The 16,215-nt window shown below is 40.7% G+C and overlaps 2 protein-coding genes across 2 annotated transcripts in view; both read left to right on the forward strand.

The window, feature by feature from the left end:
* Nucleotides 1-6,925, forward strand: part of pcnt (pericentrin) — a 57,501-nt gene extending 50,576 nt beyond the window's left edge. The window contains exons 50-61 of the mRNA XM_074691700.1: nt 311-589; nt 668-813; nt 902-1,031; nt 1,396-2,178; nt 3,834-4,025; nt 4,108-4,326; nt 4,412-4,638; nt 4,719-4,798; nt 4,879-4,999; nt 5,081-5,208; nt 6,094-6,243; nt 6,422-6,925. Of these exons, the coding sequence (XP_074547801.1) occupies nt 311-589; nt 668-813; nt 902-1,031; nt 1,396-2,178; nt 3,834-4,025; nt 4,108-4,326; nt 4,412-4,638; nt 4,719-4,798; nt 4,879-4,999; nt 5,081-5,208; nt 6,094-6,243; nt 6,422-6,459 (2,493 nt within the window). The 3' untranslated portion in view covers nt 6,460-6,925. The remainder of the gene's footprint in view (nt 1-310; nt 590-667; nt 814-901; nt 1,032-1,395; nt 2,179-3,833; nt 4,026-4,107; nt 4,327-4,411; nt 4,639-4,718; nt 4,799-4,878; nt 5,000-5,080; nt 5,209-6,093; nt 6,244-6,421) is intronic.
* Nucleotides 6,926-8,085: 1,160 nt separating this feature from the next.
* senp2 (SUMO specific peptidase 2) lies at nt 8,086-16,189 on the forward strand. Its single transcript, XM_074691684.1, has 16 exons — nt 8,086-8,429; nt 10,068-10,129; nt 10,221-10,333; nt 10,423-10,489; nt 10,560-10,641; nt 10,725-10,899; nt 10,990-11,096; nt 11,187-11,396; nt 11,481-11,553; nt 11,625-11,789; nt 11,870-12,001; nt 14,476-14,703; nt 14,796-14,875; nt 14,978-15,062; nt 15,148-15,243; nt 15,332-16,189. The coding sequence occupies exons 1-16, from the start codon at nt 8,269-8,271 to the stop codon at nt 15,392-15,394; spliced, it is 1,899 nt and encodes a 632-aa protein (XP_074547785.1). The 5' UTR covers nt 8,086-8,268; the 3' UTR covers nt 15,395-16,189.
* Nucleotides 16,190-16,215: the final 26 nt, after the last annotated feature.

Below are 16,215 nucleotides of genomic sequence, written 5' to 3' on the forward strand. Positions count from 1 at the left end.
TTTGTTTTTTAAGGTAATTATTTTTTTCTTTTTTATTATTTATCATTTAATTTATTTATTTATCTTTATTTTTTAAATCTTTTTTATTATTTATTTTTTATGTGCTCATAGAATATTTGCAATTTATTTTTTTAAAAATATATATTTATACATTTTTAAGATATATTTTTATTATTATTATTATTTTTTTTTTTCATTTTATTTTATTTATTTATTAATTTTTATTTTTTTATCCTTTGTATTATTATTATTATTTTTTATTTGCTCATAGTGTAACACCTCTCACTGATCTTTGTGGATTTCTCCTCAGGCTCTGCTGAAGAAGGTGTACCAGGAAAGCTGCAGGATCCTCACGTTGTCCCAGCGCCGGGGCTCGTCGTCACACCAGCCTCACGGTGGAGACTTCAAGGCCTTCTCTTTGAGCCAGACGCAGCACTACTCTGAGGAACACTCCACCCGACTGGAGCACCAGGACAAACCGTCCTCCAACCCTCCCATGAGCTGGCAGCAGGAGAAGAGGGCGCTCCAGGAGACGGTGATCGCTCTCAGGGAGCTGCTGTGCAGGATGGCTCAGAGACAAACGCAACACGTACGTTTCTGTGTCTGATACAGAAACCTGCAGCTGGGTCTGGTCCTCCTGCTGACCTCCTCCTTCTTTCTCCCACAGACCGACGATGACTGGCACAGGGGTCAGCTTCACGCCGACGTTCAGGTGGATTATCAGCTGAGGGCGGAGCTCGAGGAGAGCCAGAAACAGCTGACGTGTGCTCACGAGTCTCAGCAGGAGCAGAAGAACAAAATACAGTCGCTGAGGTGCTTTATATTTCTGCTCCACCCTTCCTCAGACTTTTCTCAAACTTTAATCTGTGAAAACAAGTTTAAAACCCGTGCTTTTCCTCAGGCTGGCTGTGGAAGAGGGCGAGGAAGCTCTGAGGAGGGAGCAGAGCCGAGTTCAGGAGCTTCAGCAGCAACTGGAGCAGGAGAGAGCGCTGAGTCTGCGAAAGGAGCGAGAGGAGGAGGAAAGGAGAGAGGTGAGAGGAGGAGCGCACCACGCGGGGTGTCAGTAGGGCTGCAACTAACGATTATTTTCGTAGCGGTAACGCACCTTCAGCTTGTTTCCAACGGCTAAATAATCTGACAAAAAGGAAATAGACAAAAAAACAGAGGAGAAAGTGATACAGTAACGACACAGCACAGCGCACCGATTACACAAAAACGTTGTTGACGCTTTGACTAATCCATTTTTATTGATTCCTGGTTGCAGCCCTAGTTCAAAGTCTTACCTGAAGTTTCTGTTTCTTCAAACCATGTGGGACATTTAGAAAGTGCTGAAGCTGCCATTTTAAACCCTGAAAGGTGACCCTCTCCCCCCTCTCCCCCCTCTCCTCTCCCCAGGCCGTGCACGTCTCCTCTGAGCAGCAGAGGTCGGAGGTCATGGCTCTGAAGGGTCAGGTGGAGCAGGAGAAGGTGGCGTGCAGCAACCTGAGACGAGAGCTCCAGATCGAGCAGTCCCGCAGCGACCTCCTGGAGAAACGCCTGGACGACACTCAGAAGGAGCTGGAGGAGGAACGGCAGAACGCCGCACGCCACCAGGAGCTGAACCTGCAGGAGAAGACCCGCCTCCTCGCCGAGGCCGAGACCCGCCTCACTGAAGTTCACTCCAAGCTGGCAGACGCTCACCGCCGGCTGGATGAGGAGAGGGGGCGGAGCACCAGGCAGGTGGACGAGCTCAGCCGCAGACACCAGGCCGACGAAGCCAGAGACAGGAAGTTCATCTTTGACCTGCGCGCCCAGCTCGAGCATGAGCGGCGACAGGGGGAGGAGCTGGCCGCCCTGACGGACAAACTGAGAGCGGAGCTGCTGCAGAGCAGGAGGAGGTGGGAGGAGGAGGACAGAAAGAGGAAGGAGGAGCTCCAGAGGGAGCAGGAGGCCGCCACCCGCCATCGCGTCGCCATCGAGGCTTTGAGGGAGCAGAAACAGGAAGCCGGCCGGGCTCTGGAGAAGGAGCGGGAGCAGTCCAGACGCCATGGGGCGGAGCTTAGCGAGCTGAAGGAGAGGCTGCGACTGCTGAAGGAGAAGGAGAGGGAGAAGGAGGAGCAGTGGGAGAAGGAGAGGAGGAAGGGGAGGCAGGAGCAGCTGGAGAGGGAGAGACGGCAGGAGAAGACAAACGGCAAACTGGTGAGGAGGCGTTCCTAAAAACTCCCACGTCTGAGGGTTTAAACTGCGTTAAGTATGGAGATAAAACAGGGCCAAAAGTTTGTCAATTAAAAAAAATTCACTTGGAAAAAAAATATTTAAAATTTGAAAAACTGAACCAAAACAAAAAATCTGCATACCAAATTATTTTTCAATCCAAAAAAAAGTTTTAATTCAGCTCTTTAATTTTTTTTGGGGACTTTTTTTTTATTTTTACCCATAAATGTTTTTTTAGATTTCATTTTTTTTTCAGGTGATTTTATCCTTTTTTTATTTTTATTTTTTTCCATTTTTATTTTTTTTTTCTCATTCAAATCATTTTTTTGGCATGCTAGCAGTTAGCATACACCAATAAAACTTTGTTTTTTTCAGCAGAATTTCCTCTTTCATCACAGAACACACAAATAAATCTATATAATTATCTCACAAGAGATTTATTTTCAATCAATTCAACATGATTTAGCTCTACTACACCACACAGCAGTGGTGAGGAGATCATCCTTGCAGCTCTACGCTGCGTTCAGAGTCCAATACAGCAGTGGGAAAGCATGTTTTTCATGGTATGGTTGATTACGGTAAAAAAAAAGAAATATTTAATGGAATTTAAAGATGGATAAAAGCTTAATGTGACCCCAGCATCTCTTCATTTACAGCTAATTGGATTAATTTTTATGGCATGCATTGTAAACTGTTTGAAAAAAAAGTGTTGAAATTTAAATTTACATTATTGAAATTGCAAAAATATTTTTTAAAAAAACATTAAAAGGTTTTTTTTTTAAGAAAATATTTTTTTAAGAATTTTTTAAATTTCAGGATTTCAAATTTCAAAATTGAAATGTTTAAAAAAATGCCAAAACTTGAAAAAAAGGAATTTAAGAAAAATTGCAAAAATTTAATGATTTTGCAAAAAATTTTGACATTTATTGTACCTGCAAGAATTTTGAAATTCTTTGTTATTAAATCTTTAATTTGATAACATATATTAATAGTGTTGCTCAATTATTATTTTTAATTGGTTGTTTATGTCTTGCCACATAGCAATCATGTTTATTAAGCTGGCACGTTGTCAGTTAATGAGAGATTTCTACCAGATTTGTAATTTATAGATGGATAAAAGCTTAATTTGACCCCAGCGTCCTTTTATTTACATCTAATCAGGTTATTTTTTATGGTATGCATTGTAAACTGTTGAGGCCATTGAGTATTATCCGTGTGTTTTTTTTTTTAAAAAAAGGGGTTGAAATTTAAATAAATGTCTCTTTTCATCACTGACAATTATGGTACAGTTTTTCCTCAAAGAAACAAACCCAGAATAAAAATATAGAAATAGATATATCTTTTGTTAAATTATTTTTTTAATTGTTTCTTAAAATATATTCTTTATATTTTGTTTATTTGATCTATTTCAAGACAAAAAAAAACTTTTTTTTTTTTTTCTAAGTGGCATCGCTCTGCCTTCCAAATATATCTAAGATTAAAAACTGAAAAAAGTGTTTTTCTCAAATTCAGGATCAAACTTTAAATTTTTGGTTTCAATTTTTTTTTCCAAATTAACAAAACTTTTGGCCTTGATTTATCTCCGTAGTTAGAAGGAGAATCAACAAAGACGTGAACTCTGTGTCGTCTCCCTGTTTCAGTGTGAGCTGGAGCTGCTCAGGCAGCAGGACCAGCAGCGTCTGCAGGAGCTGCAGCGCACGCTGACCGAGCTGCAGCGGGAGGAGAAGGAGATGGCGGCTCAGAGGCTGTCGGGACGAACAGCAGGGCAGCAACACAAGGCCTCATCGTCACGAAACGGCGCTCAGACAACCAGCATACACCAATCCACGCAGGTAAGGTTTATAAATCATCTTTTAGCGTCTTCTGTCTGCATCTTCCTCCTTCACACAGCTGATGTTTTGTTTCCTGACGTAGAGTCCGTCCGTGTCGCCTTCACCAAAGCTTCTGGAAAAGTTGTTGGAGGAGAACTCAGAGCTGACGGAGCGCGTGATGTCGCTGAGTCAGGAGAAAACGTCTCTCAAACACAGACTCACCTGCGTGGAGCGGGAGCTCAGGCGCACAGAGAACCAGCTCACCAAGGTCGCCACGGAAACGGAGAACAGACCTGTCAGTGATGGCATTAACAACAGCAAGGTCAGTGAAACACACGCACACACACACACACAGGCTTTTATTTTGAAATCTTGCACGTGTATCACCTCCTTGCTTCCTGTCCCAGGTGCAGCGTCTGTACGAGCGTTACCTGCGCGCTGAGAGCTTCAGGAAGGCTCTGGTGTATCAGAAGCGTTACCTGCTGCTCCTGCTGGGAGGTTTCCAGGAGTGCGAGCAGGCCACGCTGTGTCTGATCGCACGTATGGGGGCGCGGCCGTCGCCTCATCTCGCCGCCCAGCGCAGACCTCTGGGACGGTTCAGAGCCGCCGTGCGAGCCGTCGTAGCCGTCTGCAGGTGAAATACACAAACACTGCAGAGTTAATCTCCTCAGCTTTGAGTGTGTGTGTGACAGAAATCTGACTCTCTGTTTTCAGGATGAGGTTCCTGACCAGGAAGTGGAACAGAGACATCAGGAGGCTGTCCACACATGGAGCCGTCAACGGGCACGCTTCAGGTGAGCTCACACCTGCTCAGGGATCAGAAAACCTGCTCTCAGTTTGAGCGTTTGTGGTTAAACGTGATTGTCCCTGACAGGAGCCAAAGCTGAAGTTTTAAAGCAGCAGCAGCTGAGGCTGAACTCAGACTCGCAGTCAAACAGAGACCCTGTGTCCGCCCTCATCCCACCCTCCAAATCACCTTTCAGGTTACACAACAGGTAAAAAACACACCTCAGCGCTCACCTGTCTGTCTCAGTTTGTGCAGTAAAGATCTGAAGCAGGTGTTTTCCTCGCCGCAGGTCGTACTCCAGCAGCAGTCTGGGCTCGGGGCTGTCAGGAGAGACGTCTCAGGATCCTGAGCGATCACAGACAGAGTACATCCACCACCTGGAGAAGCTCCAGCAGCGCCTGGTCGGGGTCATACAAGGTGAGCGGTGCTGATTAATACAGACTTTTTTTAAAAAGCTGATAAAAATGTGGGCTGCACCGGGAACACTGGAGAGGAGAAACCAAACAGATGTAAAATCCTGTAACATGAGCTCTCAGGTAGTCTGTCACGACTCTGTGGAAGCTTCACTGGGAGACGTTACACTGGGACGACACTCTCACTCCTTCATGTTGAGATCTGAGCCCCAATCCTCGAACGTGGTTGAAATAATTTACGCTGAAGTCCTTTTAGCCTGATTCATTGAGGACTTGCTGAGTCCATTCCTCCACGGCTCAATCACACTGAATCAGTCTCATTGATTGAATCCAAACAGGCGTGCCCGTTCTACCTGAACAGGGAGCAGTGTGGATCACAGAAATCACCATCATCTGATTTTATCTATTTTTTTATTTATTTATTTTTTTGGGGGGGGACTTAAATACAAGGCAGCCAAATGATATCTTCAAATCACCACAACAATCAGACGTGAGAAACATTTCTACCAGGTGTATTAATTTGTTAAAGTTTGACCACAGCCCATCTGGAATGACTGGGGAGATGGATTTTTTTTTTTTTTTTTGACCTATACTGCAGCCAGCCACCAGGGGGAGCAGTTTTTGTGGTGACCTCACTTTGACCCGAGCAAGATGACGTCCATTTTTTTTTACAGTCTATGAACAGAACAAGCTGGACTGATGTCAGGTTAATCTTGAAATAACCAGGTTAGCGAGGAACGGGGCTCAGATCAAACCTTGAGGACGTAAATGTTGTGCACTCTAATCCCAGCGTTTGATGCATGTCACCTCCTCATTTCTGGTCCTGATCAGCAGCTTGTCATGAAACCCCGGCTTAAACCCCTGTGTGCTCTTACATCCCCTCACATAGACACAGATTTATCTCCACCTCCTACAGAGGAGCGGAGGTTACAGTCAGCCTGTTCCCCTCACATGACGGGTTACCGGCAGCGCTGGCTGCAGGAGAACAGGACCTGGCTGTACCTGAGCTGCTTGTCGCCCATTTACCTTAACGGTCCAGGTGAGTGTGAGTGTAACGTACTCACCCCACCGGGCAGGAAAGCAGCACGGGTCGGGTCTGGGGATGGGTGCTGGGTCACTGGGTGCTCTGGACTGGCACATATCACCCTCTGCTCTTTAATGTACCTGGATTACCTGTCTATAAACTCACCTTCTCTCCTTTCCTTTTGTCTCCTCAGGTCCATCGTTGCTCCAGCCTGACCCCAAGCTGAAATGAAGAGTGAAACTGTCCATGCCTTACATCCGTGTAGAAACACGTCTCACATGTTGAATTTCTTTTTTAAAGCATAACTTATTTTCAACATGTGCTCTTCTATCTTTTCTACTCTGTGTCCTGAAGTACTTTGAAGTTCCCTCCTTAATGTTTTTCATCATCTGAAATGTTGCTGATATTTTTCTATAATATTTTATATCTCTTTGTGCCGTGTAAATACTACTGATGTTCAGTTCAATGCACATGTGTCCAAATTTGCACTGGCTTTAATCCTATGACAAAGACATGTAGTGAATTTTTAATGTTTAAAAGTGAACTGTTTGTTTGTTTTTTTGTATTTTCTATGTTTTTCCATAAAGTTGAAGTATTTTAAATATGTGTACAAACTGAATAGGCTGCTATTTTTGGCAGCTCATTATATAACTTTGCCTTTAAGGTATGACACTTTTCACAATGCAAGTAAAACAAAAAACACATCTGACTGTTGTCTGCTGAATTATTGATGAGCTTTTTATTTTCTGCAAACACAAATAGATTTACAGGAGGGACAGGATTCAACTTGTACAATTTACATCATGTCTGTTTTCTCCAGTTAAAATTAGGATCTTCCTAATATCTAAAAATTTACTTAATACTGTGTCAGATATATTTTACTTTTTTCAGAAGTAATTATTTAAAATTTTTAAGTTGGGAATTTTAATCTCAGAGCTTTTTTTGAAATAAGGTTTTTTATAACTCCACTTTTTAAATCCTTTTATTTTTCTTTTGACCTTAATTATAACTTTACAAAACATACCATCATTATGACATACAGATATGCAAACAGATGCAAAACTACCAGATGGAGTAATTTATTTAAATCAATCAGTGGTGAGGATAGAGGAACAAAACGACTTTAATTAACAGAAGAGCTAAATAAATTAATAAAATTATACAAAATAAGATAATGGTAATATTTCAGTAAGGTATTCTTTTGGGTAATTGCATATTTTTTTTGTTCTCATTATTTTCAATGATATAGTGTTAACCTCAAAATTCATGTAAGAAAATCAAATTATTGGAGAGATTTAAGCATCCTCTTTTTGGAAAAAAAATTGGAAAGGCATAAAATGATGTTACAGAAGTTTTCATATATATTTTTTTAAGTTTTTCCTCAAAAAAAAGTGGGTTTTTTTTACTAGAAATTCATCTGGAACATGTTTATCTGTAGCATAGAGAGCATAAATTTTCTTCAAATTTCAAACGTGCACAAAGCAGCTTCTTAGGATATGGGTGTCCATTGATAAATATAATAATAATTATAAAAAAAAACAATAGTCATAATTTTACTGGGGTAAGTTTTGTCGTTTATTGATTTATTAAATTATTTATTTATTTTAACCCGATGAAAGGGGATGGGCTGCCATATAAGAAGGATAAACCCGTAATTTTAAACTTTGTTTTGTTTGGGGTAGTTTAGGGTTTGTGTGGTGGGGATGGCTGCTTTGTGGGGTTAAATAAAATGCCATCCGGGGTGGTTAAAATTATGCTTTCTAATATTATGTTCATAATTGAGAGGATTACTGTCAGTATTCATCAAGTCACTCCGTCCCTGTAGCTCCGCCCACCCTTCTTTTGAAGTTACGTAACATTCGCACTACAGCATCGCTGGTGACGCACATCCTCAGCTAGCGTTTCAGCGCGCCGCTGCTAATGCTAAGCTAATGGAAGGCTGGTGATGTGTCGTAGGTTGATATTTGACATCCCATCGGTTGTTAAACAGTCCTGGCCCGCGAAGAAACCATCGTTACACTAATCTCGTATCTCTCTGGGATGTATGGATGGATAGTTGACGGAATCTCGTCTCTTTTTGAGTCCGTTTCGGGACAGAACCCCTCCGAGTGGCCCGGGAAAGTCAGCGACGAGGAACCCACGCGCCGTGCTGCGGTAGCTCAGCAACAGGAGAGCAGAGCGGCGAAACGGAACTACCAGAGGTGAGCTGTCACACATTAAGGCTCTTATTGCTCTGGTTATGGATTTACAGTCATAGTAGTTCACATATAAACAAGCGTTAGCTCCTCCTGGATGTTCATAAACCTTCGCTATCTGTAGCTGTGTTTATAACATCATGTAACGCTGTGTTAGCCTTATTAATTAGCCTAACCTGTGCGAACTAACAGCAAGAAATGAGCCGTTACTGATTTTATGAACGTCAATTTGAATGTGCTCCCATTGTTGTGGTCAGGTCTCAGTGCTTAGTATAGCGTTATCTTCCTGTTTACTTGATTTTCCGTTGATGTATAGGCTAATCTTATAAAAACGTATCTCTGCTACAGTTAGCTTTCTTCATGTCACCCCAGATAACCTGATCTTAGACTCTGGCCCCACAGTCCACAGAAATGAGTGTTCCTGCTCTCCTTCTCTTGAGTTATTTTGTTTCTTCTTAGTGCTTCTTTTTACAAAAGCGAATTGTATTCACTTGAACAAAAAAAAAAAAAAACTCAGGTTTTTCAGAGTAAATTATTCTTCGGTTTGTTTTCTTGTGGTAATTCATTTTGTTTTTCTGATTAATATTTTTTTATTGTTTTGTTTTCGTTATAATTATTTCTGTTTTTATGAGTATTTTTTGTGGTAATTAATTTTGTTTTTCTGATAAATATTTTTATTGGTTTGTTTTTTGTTATAATTATTTCTGTTTTTATGAGTAATTTTTTTGTGGAAATTAATTTTGTTTTTCTGATTAATATTTTTAATTGTTTTTTTTTTTGCTATAATTATTTCTGTTTTTCTGAGTAATTTTTTGTAGTAATTCATTTTGTTTTTCTGATTAATATTTTTGTTTTGTTTTGTTTTTGTTATTATATCTGTTTTTATGAGTAATTTTTTGTGGTAATTAATTTTGTTTTTCTGATTATTATTTTTTTATTTGTTGTTTGTTATATTTATTACATTGGTTGGTTTTTTGTTATAATAATTTCTGTTTTTCTGAGCAATTTTTGTGGTAATTAATTTTGTTTTTATGATAAATATTTTTTTATTTGTTTGTTCTTGTGGTAATTAATTTTTTTTATGCTTAATATTTTTTTATTTGTTTGTTTTTGTTATAAATATTTCTGTTTTTCTGAGTATTTTTTTGTGGTAATTCATTTTGTTTTTCTGATTAATATTTTTTTTATTGGTTTGTTTTAATTATAATTATTTCTGTTTTTATGAGTAAAGCTTATTAGGAGACTTAAGGAAAAAAATTTCTCCTAAAAACAGGAGGAAAAAATTACCACGAAAAACAGCAGGTTGAGGTTCTCGCAGGATTTCTAAGTATCTCGATACTTCAGGAAAAAAATTACTCCGAAAAACAGGAAAAAAGTAATCTGAAAACAGAAAAAAATAGAAATAATTATAACAAAAAACAAACCAATAAAAAATATAAATTGGAAAAACAAAATTAATTACCACAAAAAAACAAACCGAAGCATAAATTACTCCGAAAAACCTGAGTTGCTTTTTTTTTCTTCTTGTGAATGCAATACGCTTCCATATCTTTTATCTTATATTAAAGAAAATAGTTTAAGTTATGATTGTTTCTAGAGTAGTCTCTCAGTTATATCCCTCTAACTGTGTTTTCTTTCTTTCAGTGTTGATGTTGCAGACGGTGTGTACCAGAGTGACCACATCCAGGCGAAGAGACGCAGGCGAGGTTCGTTTAAAACTACCCAAAAATCTCCATTAATACCAAAGTCTCCTCTAAATAAAGACCTGTGCTGATTTTGTGATCTCGTCTCTCTCAGATGTAGTCGTCAGCTTCGTGAAGAAGACCGTGGCCGGGGTAGCAGGTCTGCTCAGGCTGCGAAACCCGCTGACAACCAGTTGGGAGAAGCCCAAACAGTATGAAGACTCACAGGTGTGATGTGTGTGTGAGCGTTACAGGGGACACTTGGGGCAGTCTTTACCCTGATGGTTCATGTTGACGTGTTTCCTCTGCTTCCTCAGCCTGTGACTCTGATGGGGATAGATGAGCTGCACACCTCATGGCTGAACAGATCTGAATGGAGGATGAGTAAGTTGGAAAGAACATCTTTTATACACACACTTTCTGTCTTTTTTCTGACTTGATCTCCTCTCTGCAGATAAACCAGTGGGTGGAGGGAATGAAAGGGGAGGGAAAAACCCTTTTCAGAGCTCTTCGCCTCCTTTAATGAGGAAATACAGGTTGGTTCTGCTGTCCTGGTGCTGTTTCGTTCACTTACTCTGTGTGCTGTAAAAGTCTCACGCTTCTTTCTTTGCCAATCCAGTGGATCCGGGCTGTCCAATGGGCTCCCTGACAGGGGAAAGGACCGGGAGAGGAGAGGCTCCCTCCAGCTTCTTCCCTCCAGACCCGTTTTGAGGATGGCCCCCACAAATCCTGATCCAGTCAGCAATGGCTTTGGGCACCAGCGCTGTTATAAACCCAGTCTCACCGTAGAGGAGGTGTGCAATTTAGCAGAGTCACCCTTTTTCCCACTGCTTTGTATTTTTTGCTGTCAGAGAGCATTCATTAGTGTCTGTGTCCCCCTCCAGACCATAAAGCAGAACGATAAGGAGCACTACAGGCGCCTCCTGGAGATGGTGACTGAGCAATACAGCAAAAGCCAACCTCTACCTTTCAACCAGACAAAACCACAAGAGTGAGTCAGGCTCTAAAAAATAACCAGCTGCTTCACAACCCTCAGAATAACCTGAGCTGATCCATCAACTTGTGTTTTCGATGTTTTCAGGGCATTGCTGTCGCAGAGTGATCCTCAAAACGCTGATTCAGGGAAAGCAAGCGAAGCGGTGCCTGTGAGGACAAAATACACGAGTAAGAAACACCTGTCTGAAGAGGTGTTACTACATAACTGTATCTTTATGAATTTTAACGTTCTGATGTCCTTTACAGCGCCCTCTAGTGTGTATTCATGGAGGAATGCTCCTTTAACTAAAGAGAGGTCAGTGCAGCGTGCCTGGATTAACTCTAACATGACTTCCTGTTGGATTTGTTTTGTGCTCATTTCACACACTCCTCTCCTCAGACACAGCAGCCTGACCTTCAGTAAAACGTTCAGTGGAGCCTTTGAGGACCTGCAGCCGTTAAGAAGCACGAAGGTAAACACTTCTCCTGCTCCTCGGTGATTTCTCCTTCTGATCTGAAACTGAAGAGATCGTTTCTGTCTCAGCACAAACAGACTCCAGAGCTGGACCTCTCCACTGAAGTCGCCACTCGCCTCAACCTGGTGGACAGAGAGACTCCTGCAGCCAGCGTCCCTGACACACACACTACACACACTACACACACAACACACGCCCGGCACAGCGATGAAGACATACCTCGGCTGACTAAGGTGAGCTGATGAAGAGAAGTGGTTGTATTCATCATGTTAGAGTGTGTGTGGAAACCGTCGTGTGTTGTTTCCTCGTGTAGGACATGGCAGCAGAGGTGAGCGGTGCTCTGGCTCAGAGCGATCCCAACCTGGTGCTGAGTGCGGCGTTCAAACTACGGATCACACAGAGAGACCTGTCCACGCTGCAGGAAGGCAGCTGGCTCAACGATGAGGTAAAAGAGCAAAGATGGGTCTCCTTTATTTTTTAGTTTCAATATCTTTTTGGGTGGTCAACTATCCTATTCCCTGGTAAGACCTATTTACCAGTTAATAACAAGTGGATCGGTCTAGCAGCGCCTCTTTTCCATTGTTTCTTAATTGTGTCAGTATAGTCATGTGTCTATGGTCAGTCATGGTAAACAAACCTGGTGGAGTCAATCAAAGACTGTAACATGTGAAAAGAAATCAGCAGAGGGATGGCACAGGTCAGTTCATACCTTATTACAGGGTTCCCACAGGTCCTTAAAAAGTCTTAAAAGGCGTTGATTTCATGAATCTAAAAAGAAGTCCTTAGATGGCCTCAAAATGACTTCATTCAATCTTTAAAAGTCTTGAAAAATGTCGACACATTTAGGGATGGGTATCTTTCACATTTGAAACGTTGCAGTACCAATTCCCGGTACCTGGCAATTGGTATTGGTACTTAATGGTACCATTTTCCGGTACTTTTGTGTGTTTATGTGTTACAAAATATGAATTTGTTTAATAATAAAATCCAAATTCTTTTCAATTTAACATTTATTCTTTAATATTTAACCTTGCAATGCTGTGTTCATGTCCAGCATGGAAAATCACCAACTCTTCCACTCCCTCACAGGCACAAGGATGCATTTAGGTACCTAAACATGTTACCTTTTGGTTTCACGTGAATTGGTACTCCGTACTTTTGACAGAATTTGGTCGGTTCCTATAAAAGTACCTAATTCAGTACCCATCCCTAGACACCTTACTGTGATTGTGAATAACGCCATTTAATTCTTGATTTCAAACAGCACCAGCGCTTTTGAAGGTTTTATTCTTAATCTCTTGACCATTTTTTTATTTCTTTTGTACAATTGAGTTGTATCGTGTCTTTTGACTTTGAACTTTTCAGGATTTCTGTTATTTGTTGATATTATTATTGTTATTTAGTTCCTTACCATGACCTGGTTGAGGGAGAACAAGTATGTTGCGTTACGGTTCATTTTACACAGCAAAATATAGAAGGATATGTAAGTAGGGATGGGTACCAAATAAGGTATTTTCATAGGTACCAACCAAATTCTGTCAAAAGTACCAGATACCAAGTCATGTAAAAACAAGAGTAACATGTTTAGGTACCTAAATGCATCATTGTGACTGTGAGGGAGTGGAAGAATAGGAGATTTTCCATGCTGGACATGAACACAGCATTATAAGGTGATATATTAAAGAATAAAAATGTTATATTGAAAAAAAAACCATATATATATATATATATATATATATATATATATATATATATATATATATATATATATATATATATATATATATATATATATATATATATATATAAAATAAACAAATGGATATTTTTTTTACCACATGAACACAAAAAAGTACCAAAAGTTGGTACCGTTGAGTACCGGTACCAATTTCCTTGTACCAGGCATCGGTACCGTATGGTTTCAATGTTTATGATACTGGTCTTATTATTTTAAGGGTCTGAAAATGTAGGTATTGGTATCAGATAAGTATCAGCAAAACATATTGTGAAAAAACGGAATCGGATCAGAAGTCAGAAAATCTGTATCAGGACATCCCAAGGAAATAGTCCCAAATCTCATAACAAATGCCAACATTTATATATTTTTTAAAAACGATGTACTGAGTGTTATGGTGACATCACACAATCACTATAGTTGAACCAACAAATGATGTGGTTGCAGCTTGGACTCTTATAAGTTGTCTCTAACCCTACGTAACTGATGTGGTGTTTTTCCATTTGTGTTTATTGTGAAATTGGTCTTAAATTTAATCTCAATTGGCATTAAGAAGTCTGAAAAAGTCTTAAATTTAACCTGCCTTAACTGTAGGAACCCTGTGTTTAAAGAGAGAGCTACACATCTGCACAGAAACTGCACATTGCTCGTTGTCCCTCTGAGTCCCTCAAAAACAACCTGTCTCATAAACTAGTCCTACCTATGCTCCAGGTGTTTTGTTTTTTTGCTGTATGTGTTTACATTCAGCTTTATTCCTTTGTTTTCCTGTGTAACTTCTTCTTCTCCTGCTTCATAAAGTGTAGTTGATAGTTGTTAGATGTTAGATGAGTTGACACTGAGAAAATGAAGCGGAGAAACAAACTCTGCCCCCACCATCGTGGTTCATTGTATTATCTGTGTGTGTGTGATGTGTGGGTGTTTGGTGTGTGTTTTTGGGTAGTAGTAGCTTGTTCTCTCAGTCGCCATGGCAACAAAGTTCGTTGCTTGACCTGCTTTCTAATTATAGCAGCACAAAATGTGTCTGAAACCACTGAGATGCTGAGGATGTGTGTTTAATCGTTCCTCTCACTCGGCTGATTTTTATTCGGTCTAAACACACAGTCAGAAATGAAATCCTCTTCATTCAGTGATGAAAGCCAACATCAGATTTATTTTCAGATGTTTGGTCTGTTTCATGTCAACAGGTGATGAATTTCTACCTGTCCCTGATCATGGAGCGGTGCGCTGGAGACTCAGCTGGATTAAAAGTCTACACCTTCAGCACCTTCTTCTTCCCAAAGCTGCGTGGTGTTGGAGGAGCGGCGCAGACTGGAGGTCACGCCGCCGTGAAGCGTTGGACCAAAGCGGTCGACCTCTTCCTCTACGACCTCATCCTGGTCCCTTTGCACCTGGGCGTCCACTGGGCGCTGGCTGTGAGTCCCACACACTTTGATCAGACATCACTGACAGCACCTTTAACATGCATGTTCTCACACGTTACACTCCCCGTCCATCTCCCTCTCAGGTTATAGATCTAAAGTCAAAGACGGTGACGTCGTATGACTCGATGGGACGGAGACACGATGACATCTGTGGTCTGTTACTGTGAGTCTCTGTGCTGCTCTTATCAGTGTTTGCAGAAAGACTTTACCTCACACAGATCCATGTTTCTTCAGCTTGATCAGCGTTGTTGTGCTCGTCTTGCAGACTCTACCTTAAAGAGGAGCACAAGGCAAAGAAAGGCAGAGACCTGGACAGCACCAAGTGGACCATTGGGAGCCTGAGGGCCACTGTGAGTTCAACAGAAACTAAAAGCACTTGTCTTTCTAACATTAACTGTGAGGGTGATATTTTATCTACTTTTTCTCCCTCTACAGGAGATTCCTCAGCAGAAGAACGGCAGCGACTGCGGGGTTTTTGCCTGTAAATATGCTGATTACATCGCAAAAGGAAGACCTCTCACTTTTAAACAGGTATGTACCTTAAATATCATGTATTTAATCTTTATTTAATCATTTTAACAGGTTTATACAAATATTAATATGAACTTCCTCTCTGCAGTGCCACATGCCTCTCTTCAGGAAGTTAATGATTTGGGAAATCATCAATCAGAAGTTGCTGTAGGCGATCACAACAACGACTTTCCCAGAAGGAGCAACACGTGCGCGCTATATTTGGTGATTTGACCGACGTATGGGCCAAAGAACTGGACTTACCCGACTGAAATCTAACCCACTCTAGCTGCTCAGTTCTGGAAAAATCAAACGCTAGTCTTAAAAGTTTCCTGTCAGGAACGCAGTAACGTTTTGTAATCTCTAAGTTATAATTGGAGATGTAAGAATTGTTTGTCTTATAAAAGCTTTGGCACTACTGATGGAGTATTTTTATGTCATTGACCTTTGATTGTTTTCTGTTTGAAGTTCTGCCTGAAGTGCCTTCAGCCCTCCACACTGAGCTCCACTCAGTCTGCTCCTCTAAACTTTGAAGGATTATTATGGTTCAATTTCAGGAGCGTGTCTCAAAACTCAGTGAATAAGAAAGTCGCTGGTTAGTGGTATTTTTGTATAACGTGGCAGATCTCTGACAATGAAAATCAGAATACCTCCCTTTAGAGAACAAAGGTGCATGGCTGTGTAAAATATGCCTGTTTTGATATTATTTATGAAAGGACTGAATGAGAAAACGTCATTAAAGTGTGTAGAAGTTGTTTGTAAGTATGTTCCCATTTGTAACATAAGGGGTTGATTGGTTTGTGAATCTTTTCCATGAGCATATCGCAAGAGGCTACCTAGGGCTATCTCATTGACTTGCAGTATAGCGTATTGCATTGCAAACTACTGTACAGATATGCATGTTTGAGTTCATGCTTTAAACTGTGATTATTTTTCCCCTCCAGTGTAATAAAGTATTCTTTTTTTGACCAAAGTCTCTGCAGTCAGTAACTC

This window comes from Halichoeres trimaculatus, unplaced genomic scaffold (genome assembly GCF_033239565.1).
Source record: "Halichoeres trimaculatus isolate MK-OKI-2021-1 unplaced genomic scaffold, fHalTri1.1 fHalTri1_scaffold_17, whole genome shotgun sequence".
Classification (NCBI taxonomy): domain Eukaryota; kingdom Metazoa; phylum Chordata; class Actinopteri; order Labriformes; family Labridae; genus Halichoeres; species Halichoeres trimaculatus.